The 11,690-nt window shown below is 41.3% G+C and overlaps 1 protein-coding gene across 1 annotated transcript in view; it reads right to left on the minus strand.

The window, feature by feature from the left end:
• The window catches only part of tbpl2 (TATA box binding protein like 2), a 46,590-nt gene extending 35,716 nt beyond the window's left edge, over positions 1-10,874 (minus strand). The window contains exons 1-2 of the mRNA XM_077620829.1: positions 10,791-10,874; positions 2,934-3,087 (exon numbers count right to left, since the gene is read on the minus strand). Coding sequence (XP_077476955.1) covers positions 2,934-3,087; positions 10,791-10,838 — 202 coding nt within the window. The 5' untranslated portion in view covers positions 10,839-10,874. The remainder of the gene's footprint in view (positions 1-2,933; positions 3,088-10,790) is intronic.
• Positions 10,875-11,690: the final 816 nt, after the last annotated feature.

The following is an 11,690-nucleotide window of genomic DNA, read 5'->3' on the forward strand; positions in this document are numbered from 1 at the left end:
AGGCGGGTGGATGTATTCTCTTCTTGCAAGAATTAAACAAAGATATGACTTCAGATGCCTCTTTTATTGAAAGGTGAATTTGGAAATACCTAAGGATAAACCTATCATCCTTAATATTCATCTTCCTTCCAGTGCATCCTCGTAAGGGATGCAGGGGTTGCTGGAGCAGCTGACTTTGGCCGAAATGTTGGACTTGTCGCCAGCCAGCCGTAGGGCACAGAGAGAGACAGACAGCCATTCGCACTCACAAACATACCGCCAGCAGCGGGAATCAAGCCCACTCCTGCCTCCACCGAAGTCAGGTGAGTGAACACTTACACCATCAGGACGCCTTTAGAAATGATAGAAGTATACCCCTCACTCATTCATCTTCTTCCGCTTATCCGAGGATGGTTCGCAGGGGAAGTAGCTTCAGCAAGGAAGCACAGACTTCCCTCACACCAGCCACTTTATCCAGCTCTTTTGGGAGGATCCCACAAAGTTCCCGGGCCAGCTCGGAAACAGTGTGTCCTGGGTCGGCCCCATGGCCTCATCCATCCCAACACCTTAACAGCGAGGCTTCCGGGCGGCATACTAAGACAACCCCACAACAGCCTTTTAACCACCCTAGTGACTTCAAGCCCAGCGATATGAGAATCCGCTTCAGAGTGCCCAGGTACTACTCCCTCATGAAATAGGCATGGTGGTGGAGTTGAGGAAGATTTCAAAGTAGTCGGGCCACCTGCTCACAACATCCCAAAGTCAAAGTCAGCAGCACTCCATCCCCACTATGAACACTGTTAATGTTACCCCACTTTCCACTCTTGAGATGTCAGATGGTGGACCAAAATTTACTTGAAGCCATCCGGATGTTGTCCTCCTCCTAATTTGTCTCAGAGACCACCAGGGCCGCACGCCGCATGGCTAGCCTGTACCCATCCGGTACCTCCAGAGTCCTGCAGGCCAAAAAGGCCCAATAGGACTCCTTCAGCCTGACTCATCCATTACACCAGCGGGTTTTGGGATTACTGCCACGACAGGCACCAACCACCTTGCAGCTGAAGATGTTCCCTGCCTCTCCCCAGACATGCGAGAATCTCTGCCAGAGGTGCGAGTCGAAACTCATTCTGACAGGAGACTCTGGAAGGCATTCCCAGTGGACCCTACCAAAACCTTTAGGTCTGCCGACCCAGACCGGCATCTTCCCTCACTATCAGAGCCAACTCCACTAATGGTGATTGATTGACAACTCCACCCCTCTATTAGCCCGATTGTCCAAGACATTCAACCCCTAGTCCGATGACACGACTACAAAGTCAATCATTGAACTGCAGCCTTCGGTGTCCTGGTGCCAAGTGCACGCATGGAGACCCATGGACTTGAACATGGTGTTCATTTTTGACAATCAATGGCGAGTGCAGAATTCCTACAGTAGAGCACTGCTTGGTGCTACAAGATCTGCCTGAAGCAACAGCTGTCAGTATTTGGGTCCAACTTCAACCTGAGAACATGGAGTGCGGCGACATCTACTCAGTCTTTGTGCGGTGGAAGCCCTGGATCAACTCATTTGCCTCATACAGCCCTCTGATCATTTCCCTGTTACTCCCCCTTTATTATGACAAGGACAGCGATTTTGGTCTACACATCTCTGTTATGGAAAGGATGCTGGTAGACACCCAGAGGGCTGTATTTGACTTCTCTGCTTTTTTGAAAACGAACAAGCATGGGATCTTGAGAATTGCAGGGTCAATGGGTGAATTAAAACACAGGTTATTTTACTAGTGAGAAGAAAACATGAATTATATACAAATTTAGAATAGGTTGGATTACCGTATTTCCGTATTTTCTCGCATATAAGCCGCCTCCGCGTATAAAACGAACACTTATAATTGCATTAAAATCACGGAATTTTACAATTTCTCTCATAAAAAACGCTTCCTGATTCACAATTTTTCGGCCTTCGTCCTTTCCTAATCAGAGGCTCAAGGTCATTAACTGTCAGATTTTGATTTAGGTGGACGACTTACTAAAGAATTGGAAATGATACACTAAACACACAAGGACTTCAACTCAGTCAGATTGTTTTCCACTATTTCGGAAAGCAATCAAGTATAGAGATGTTAAGTAAAATAATTAAAGATTTTTATTTAAAAATAAAAAGTTTGAAAAACACAATTTTAAATTATGAGTAAAACATTTGACAGAAGCACATGGAGGCAACACCAAGGAAATTCACATGTTATGTGAACAATTGGGAATTCTGAATGCAATACTTGACTGCAGCAGGTGTTGCAAGTAGTTGCAATAGTAGAGATGGAAATCAATAATTTGAGACATCAAATTTGAGTTAGAAGAAAGCTAATTGTCAGTAAAGCTTCATAGTTATTTGCATGTTGATAATCGAAGAATATTCACTTATTTTTTTCTTTAAAAAAATATATATACACAATATCTAAAAAAAGATAATTATTAATAAATGTATATATTTTCTCATTATCTTACAATAATTGTAATAAAGACAGTTATTTTGTCAGATGTTTATTTTGTTTCTATATTATTTTCAGGAGTCTAAATTTTATTATATTTTATTCGTATTCATATATTTTTTTCACTTAATTTTTCTAAAATTCAAAATATGTAATAAAAATGAATGATCATAGTCCTGCTCATCATTATTGGTACCCATGAAGATGAAATAAATCATTTTCGATATCTTCCAAAAGAAAGCAAAATCTTTTTCATTTATTTATGAAAATATTGGAGCAGCAGTGCAAAAAAATGAGTACCAATAAAGGTGACTAGAACTGTAAGAAAATATTTAAAATTAAGAAATTGGAAAAACTGAATTTGGACAACTTCAGGTCATTGTCTCAAAATGATCAACCCACTATAAAAAATGTTCATAATGGATCAACACCATTTGCTGTCAATTGAAGTCTAGAACTTAGTTGTACCTTCTGTATCTTGTGTGTTGGAACTCAACTCATCTGGCAGAAAGCTGAGATCCAGCTCATCCCCCAGCTCACCGCTCGCCTTTAGGGAACGCAGCAGGAGTGGGCCTGGTGTGTTCGGGAGGTCTGCATCCTCCCCTGTTAAAAAGCCTGAGTCCTGGTTAAACAGTTTTGAGCCATCATCACTCATTGAATTTTTATACTTAAAATCTTCATTGAACAAGGGAGATTGCACAATCTTCTATCATCTGTTACAATGACAAAAGCTATTTTGATCCTGTGCTCTAATGCGTGAGGGATAAGGATGAACTGAACAATCATTGGTCAACATAAATCTTGTCTTCTCTCTGACAACAAACTTGATTTTTATCTTCATTTTCCATCCCAGTATGGATTCATAAAGATAAACACTAGTACATGGCAGTGGTTGATTTACATGGCAAAATCCCTGATCTTATTAACAAATGCGAATGTGGTGATGGTATTTTTTACACTGAAACTCGCTAGTGGAAGACAGGGGACAACCACTCAACTCAGTGCCAAAGAAGAAAAATTCTGCCATAGAAAAAGAATACTATTGATGATATGAAGGGCAAATGCCAGGGGGACGCCATCAGTCTTATCCGAAAATAGAGCTCTGTGGGTGGATAATCACTTGGTTGGGCTTTTGTCTGGGAAAAGCGCACTTTGTGGGGAAGCACTATCAATTTCATCATACGCAGCTGGGTATGATGACAATTAGGTTTTTGTCTAGTCAATGATGATGACAAGCCTAAGTCTGATTTTATTTTTTTATTTTATTAATACGGCTGCCCGCCGCGGAAGACCAGAGTGGAAGTTGGATTTCCCTCCTAAGTAGGGGAACCGGGCGGATACTGTCATTCTTATCTGAAAATAGAGCTTTCTGGGAGGACAAGACGGCTGGACACTGCGGAGGAGCGGATTGGAAATTGGATTTCCCCCTAAAACAATGACAGCAATGAGGGTGAAGAACGTGGTCTTAGTACTAGAAATCGGCAAGAGATTTTCAATATGGCACGCAGTTTGCAACAAAGTGTCTTGGAGATTGATGACAACATGGTCATAGCCATTAAATTTGGCAATCGTCTTATGGTGTCATGTCCTTGTACAAAACCATGTTTGTACAAAAACAAAACAGCAGTCACAGCTCCCCATCACCCTGTTCCTCGTTTGCCAAAAACCTCCTGCAGAAGCTTCTCCTGCTGCCAAGACGACACTTCTCAAACCTGACAAAAAGCATTTACCTGACTTGGGATAAAGCTCTCAATTACCTGCGCACGAAATCAGCATCTTTACTTCACCTTTATCGTATTGCACAGGTCTCTCATCATCATTTTTGTGCATTAAGAATGAGCAGATAAGAGCTATTATCAGAGAGGAGTACAGTAATCCCTCAAATATTGCGATTAATGTAGACCAGACATGGCCGCGCTAAATGAAAAACAGCAAAGTAGGAACAACTCCATTATTACTACCACAATACATGTATATTATTAAATATTACAGCTATAAGCATATCCGAAGACCGTAATGTATTAATATCTGAATATAATTTATATATATTTATATACAGTGGTACCTCGTCATACAAAATGCTCGTCTTACGGGGGAAATTTCGATCGAATAATTCGCCCGTGATGCAGTCAAAATTTCGTGATGCGACCAAGCCAGGTGGCCATGGCATTTTTTTTTTGCATATCTTTCGTGTATAACAATATTTACGAGCACCGGATGAGTTATTCAGACCAGGAAACGCACAACGCGCATGTGCGGGGAAAAGAGGGCTTTCTGGGTAATGAAGTATACTTGTGCACACAACGCCGACAGGCAATGGCACTCAGAATAAAACTTTACCCACAATCAATACGTGGGTAAGCTCAGCTGCTGCATTTCCTGTTATTTGTTATCTAATACGAGGAGTATTATATTACTTCTCATTGGCTGCTCATAAGAACATCAGGGGCACTGGCTCGCAACAGCATCCCCGGTAGCAACTCTATCATAGGCGCCGTTCGAGGGGATGCGAACACAGATGCTACAAGCTAAAAGGAGCCGCTAGCCAGCGCCCCCGAAGCTCCCATGAGCAGCGGGGTGATCGCTGATAAAAGACTGCTGCTCGTTGGCTGCTCATAAGAACATCAGGGGCACTGGCTCGCAACAGCATCCCCGGTAGCAACTCTATCATAGGCGCCGTTCGAGGGGATGCGACCACAGATGCTACAAGCTAAAAGGAGCCGCTAGCCAGCGCCCCCGAAGCTCCCATGAGCAGCGACGCGATCGCTGATAAAAGACTGCTGCTCGTTGGCAAGTGGTCGTGCGTTATCCGATTGTGGGGACATTTGTGTGCATCATTTTCGTAATATTTTGAAGGGAATAGTACGACAGCAAACAGCCCATCGATAGCAAACGTGAGGGTGGAGTGTTTGTTCCGTTTACGAGTGCGTTGTGTGGGAAAAAAACCCGAAGCCCCCCGCCCCTTTTGTGCCCCTCTCCCCTCGGCGAAATCCGCCCAATTTTAGTTAGATTAAACACTTTATTTCTATTAAACCACTAGTTATGTGTTACTTTGTTAATAGATGGGGAATTAGAAGAAATAAAACATTTTTCCAATCCAATATCCTGTTTTTGGTGTTTTTTCAGAGGGCTGGAACGAATTAATTTTTTTTCCATTCATTTCAATGGGAAACGTCCGCTCGAGTTACGAGAATCTTGTCATACGAGCTCAGTCCCGGAACGGATTAAGCTCGTATCTCGAGGTACCACTGTATGTATACATGTGTGTGTGTGTATGTGTATATGTATATATATATATATATATATATATATATATATATATATATATATATATATATATATATATATATATATATATATATATATATATATATATATATATATATATATGAAAATACTTTAAATACTGTACTCACAATGAAAGTTCCTCTCCGCTTGATATAAATCCAAAAAAATAGGTTAATGGGAGTTTTAGCCCACATCCTTGAAGGGGAGCCCTCTTTCAGCGAGGTACAGCTTCCCATTCCGGATGAAACAGTTTGTGAAGGCTTTTGTGAGCCAGGGTTTCCGGTTGCGCATTCAGTATACAGGCAGCAAGGTTTTGTTCTTGTTTTTGATGATGATGATGATCCACACATTCAGTTACTAATCTTTGAATAAAAATGCCCGGGAAGGCATTCGCTTCCAAAAAAACTTGTTGCTGCCTGTTACAGCCGGGGCTGACCTCGCTCGCCGCCAGCATGTACCACCGGATCACCGGCCCACGTTGCAGGCATGTGCCGCTGGATGGCCGGCCGACGTGGCCGGCATGCACAGATGGACTGCCGGCCGAGCGACCGGGAAATTAAACTTCCACTTCGCTCCTCCGCGCCGCCCAGGGAGCTCTATTTTCAGACCAAACCTGCAACTAAGGAGAATTCGCACAAAGAGTAGACCTCCAAATTCCACCCCGGGTGTGATTATGTTTGTCATAAAAATGAATTAATAAAATTAAGACGGAAGTTTTACTAAGGAAATGAGAATAGGTATGTACAAATATATAATAAACAGCGGCACGGCGACTCGAGTGGTTAGCGCGTCGGCCTCACAGCTCTGAGGTCATGGGTTCAAATCTAGGTTGGTCCACCTGTGTTCTCCCTGGGCCTGTGTGGGTTTTCTGTGGGTACTCCGGTTTCCTTTACTTTTTGTTTACTTTACGCAACTAATCAAAAAGCCTACTAGACACTGCCTCTTCCAAAACATGCATAGATCTGCTCTTTACCAATAAGTATGAGAGGATCCAAAATACGTTCAATATGATTACAGGTTTGTTGGACCACAACCTCGTGCTATTCTCAAGAAAACCTCCTAAAAATAGATAAACATACACCCAAAAAACCCATCAGATCTTCATTGATCTCAAAAAGGCATTTGACACATCAACCACCAGATGCTGCTGACTAAACTATCTAATTTTAATTTCTCACCAAGCACTCTAAATTGGATTGAATCATACTTATCTGTAAGATCACAGTGCGTCAGGATACAAAACACAAAATCTACTTTGCAGAATAACAATCTTGGGGTACCGCAGGGATCATTGTTAGGCCCACTGCTCCTCAGTCTCTACCTAAATGATCTGCCAGGTTGCTGTCCTTCACCTGTCACCTGCCAAACGTATGCCGATGATGTCGTCCTATATGTCCACACTAAAGACAAAAAAACATGCTAGACAGGAACTCACAAATGCAATGATGAGCGTCAATAACAGGCTTGAAAAATCTCAACTTCATTTAAACATATCTAACACTGTCTGTATGTACTTCTCAAAAAGAGCGACAAATAACAGCAACCTCAACATTTTTGTCCAAGGAAAAACAATCAATGTAGTCTAAGAATTTAAATACCTAGGAATCATTCTTGACTCTCAACTAGCCTTCAAACTACAGATAAAACACACAAAATAAAATTAAATTCTATTTCTCCAATTTTAGCTTCACTAGAAACAATCTAACACCTGAGTCAGCAAAATTATATTTTGACACAATGATCATATCACACAGGACTTACTGCCTAACAAGATGGTCATCGGCCTGCAAAACAACACTAAAACCAATTGAAACCATTTATGAGCAGGCTTTGAAAGTATTGGACAGAAAGCCAAAAACACACCACCACTGTCAGATATTAAAGAAACACAAACGCCTGAACTGGAATAATACTGTTAAATATGCAGATGCAACCTTAGTCTACAAAATCATCCAACACAAGGCTCTCCTCCACTGCAAGATTTTGTACAAAAAAATTCCAACGCATCAACAAGGGCTGGCTCTCGAGGTGACTGTCAAGTTCCCTTCAAAAAGAGTGCTTTCAGCCAAAGCACCTTCTCTGTTCACACCGCACATTCCTGCAACTCTATACCAATGAACATACGTGAAGTCCCGTCTCTGAACCTCTTCGCCAATCATCTTAAAGCCTGCCTGTTAGATGAACAAAATTGCGATCACAACGCGGTCTAAAATTGTGCTACATGTGTGTGTATATGCCTAATGTGTGTTATTGTTTATCTTGTACCTACACAAGGGACTAAATATGGAAATTAGATGGCGGCTACAATCTTACATATTTACATATATATGTTCATTAACATGAATACAAATATGTGCTGTCCCTTATCAAATCAATCCATCCACCCATCCACCAATCAATCAATCAATCCTCCAACATTCCAAAAACATGCATGATAGGCTGATTGGACACTCTAAATTGCCCCAAGGTATGAGTGTGAGCGTGAATGGTTGTCTGTCTCTTCGTTCCCTGCGACCGGCTGTCCACTGATTCAGTGTGTCCCCTGCCTCTGGCCCAGACTCAGCTGGGATAGGCTCTCAGCCCTCCACCCCTCCCTTTATCATAGTGGTTGCAATTATATGCATGTATCAACAGCACAGTATATAGTCTTTCCAGTAAGATTTTTGTTTGGTTTCGAGCGTCCCTAGCATACTGAACAATGTTCTATTGAATCGTATGACCTGATTACCGCGGGGTTGATATGGGGTACTCCATATTTTCTTCATGCCGGAGATTTGATATGTCTTTGATACGTTTCGCTTCCAAATCAGGACCCTGATTATTACGCAGGTATTTGGGAAAGCCATAGTGAACAATAAACTGGTGCCACAGGCACTTTGCAATCATCTTTGCCATTGGCATTGCAAGAGCAAACTTAGTAAAATTATCAGCCATTACTAAGATTTTACTTCTTTTACTGCTGCCGGGCTCTATACTGAGGAAGGCTATACAAACCAGCTTTCAAAAGTGCATGGTAGTCAGGAGAAGTCTTCCTAAAGATACGGCGATCATAGGTTTGATCTTTTCCTCAACTTCTGTTGCCATCCGAGACCAATCAAATTAGCTTCTACTCAGATCAAGGGTTCTGTCAATACCTAGGTGTCCCATATCATTGTGCAAACTTTGAATTAAAGGCGCTTTGAGTTTCTCAGAGACGAAAAGTTGATAGGTTACTTGACCTCCATCATTCCTTTTTCTGTACATCAACTAGTGTATTTCTAGTCGATTTAATTCCCTGAGTAAGAGAGGACGTTCCAATATAATTATTTTCTGGTTGTTGGAGGTGTTTGACTAAATTGAATCTGAGTTATCACTTGATTGCGATGTCACTTCTCTGTTTGTCTTTCAGTTTAGAGTTGGAGAAAAACAACAACTATTGGCACACCATGCTATCAAAGAAATGTTTTCAATTCGGGCGCCCCGGTGCCGCGAGTGGTTAGCGCGTTGGCCTCGCAGCTCTGGTATGAATGTAAGCGTAAATGGTTGTTTGTCTCCTTGCGCACGGCGATTGGCTGTCCACCAATTCAGGGTGTCCCCTGCTTCTGGCCCGAAGTCAGCTGGGATAGGCTCCAGCACCCCCCGCGACTCTAGTGAGGATAAAGCGATTCAGAAAATGAGATGAGATAATAATATCTACATCCGCATCACATCATTTGTTGGAAAAATATCAACCAAATAATTTTATAAATCTGGCTGGCCACCGATTCAGGATGTCCCCTGCCTGGTGCCTGTACTTAGCTGGGATAGGCTCCCGTACCCTCCGCGACCCTTGTGAGGAAAAGCGGTTCAGAAAATGAATGAAAAAAAAGTTTAAACTTTTTTTTCATTCTACGCTCATTATCCAAGTAAGATCTAAATGGCATACATTTGCTGACACCTAGTGGAGGGAATATAATAACAAATGTGTTTCACTTTTAACTTTCAAAAAAACTTCGACAAACACTGTAAAGCAGGGATCGCGAACCTTTTTGACAGAGAGAACTATAAACAATTCTTTTTCCCCCCAAATATTATTCCTTGGGAGGCATATTAAAAAAAATGAAAGTAAAAATCACTGAAAATGTGTGCATTTTTTAGTCATTTCACCACTTTACCAAAAAATACTTTTGACAACAAACCATCCTGCTCATATCATCCTTGGTCTGGGTTCTCAAGGGCGGAACAACATCTGGGCTGTTAAAAAAAAAAACACTATGGCTTCAAAAGTTTGAGTGTAACACACTGCGTCCAGATGTAAAACATGGGTTGCATTTTAGATGCAAGAAATATTTGGTAGCCGGTAATTACGTTTAGACCTTTAAATTAAGATGTTAACCTTCGTTTTTCAGTCCAAAATGTACATTTGCATGTGGATGATAGGCCGGGGAAAACGTTTCCCCCCCCAATATATAGCCTCTCTCATTAAAAGGTGGTGATAAGCAACAGGTTGGTAGAAAGCTTTCTGGGTCCTGTAACTGACGTGTTTGTCTGTGAGTTTTCTCATTAAAAAGAATTATATTCACCTTCTGCCTAGTTTTTACTAGATGTTAGGTGTATTAACTAAATAACCCTGACAAACCTTATTTACAATATTGCAATATCATATGGTGGAACACGTGTCCAATTTATTTATTTATAAAAGATTGAGATACCCCCTAAAAAAGAATTCATTCCATAACATGGTCTGAATTTAATGCTCACTCAAACTTACTAAAGGTTAAAAATAGCTCATTCTATTTTCATCTTTCTAATATAAAATTCATATATTCCTATATAATTCATGTTTCTAATATATAATTCCTATTGAAGAAAACATACTGCTGTGATCTTTTGTTTGTTGTGTGTTTACTTGTCTGTAAGCTTATCCAGCCAATATCTATAGAAATATGGGCCAACGAATTATATCTTTAAGCAAGTCCTTCGGAGAGACTAAACAGTATTGCGTAATTTTGTTCTTGTTGTACATATCATGCATTGTATTGATTACTTGAATGATGTGAGGGGGGAAAAAAAGCTTACATTTGCAATGGATTCATCAAAGTAACGCTCTAACGCCAACTCCTCCATGTCTCTGAAATCTTGAGTGTGTTTTTGAGGTTTACAGGAATTTTCAATAATGTAAAGGGAGCACTGTCACAGCTGCACCCGATTAAAAAAAAGAAGAAGCTGCATCCAATTTGATCTTGATTACTTGACATACAAATCTGTAGTTTTACTTTATTTACAGGACTCTTTTCAATCCTAGTACAACATTAACTTAAGCATAGTATAATACTGCCTAATTTTTAAGTGCTGGTCTGGTCGAGTTTGAAATTCAATTTTTACCACCATTTCTACATATTTCTAAAATATTAAAGTGCAATTTTAACATGAGGTGGCCGGGTGGGTGAGTGGTTTGCGTGTCAGCGTCACAGCTCTGGAGTCCTGGGTTCAAATCCAGGTCAGTCCACCTGTGTGGAGTTGGCAGTTCTCCCAGACCTGCGTGGGTTTCCTCCGGGTACTCTGGTAGGCTGATTGGACATTCTAAATTGCCCCTAGGTATGAGTGTTAGCGTGAATGGTTGTTTGTCTCCTTGTGCCCTGTGATTGGCTGGCCACCAATTCAGGGTGTCCCCTGCCTCTGGCCCGGAGTCAGCTGGGTCCAGCACCCCCCACAACCCTAATGAAGATAAAGCGGTTCAGAAAATGAATGAGTGAATTTTAACATGGGGAAGAGTGGTAATATTATTATTAAATCTTCAGTTTTCAACAATATCTTTGTTCTCATCTCATTTTCTGAACCGCTTTGTCCTCATTAGAGTCGCGGGGGGTGCTGAAGCCAATCCCAGCTGTCTCTGGGCCAGAGGCAGGGGACACCCTGAATTGGTGGCCAGCCAATCTTTGTTAACTTTCTCAAATTTAAAAAACATAAGACCAAAAT

This window comes from Stigmatopora argus, chromosome 15, assembly GCF_051989625.1.
Source record: "Stigmatopora argus isolate UIUO_Sarg chromosome 15, RoL_Sarg_1.0, whole genome shotgun sequence".
NCBI lineage: Eukaryota > Metazoa > Chordata > Actinopteri > Syngnathiformes > Syngnathidae > Stigmatopora > Stigmatopora argus.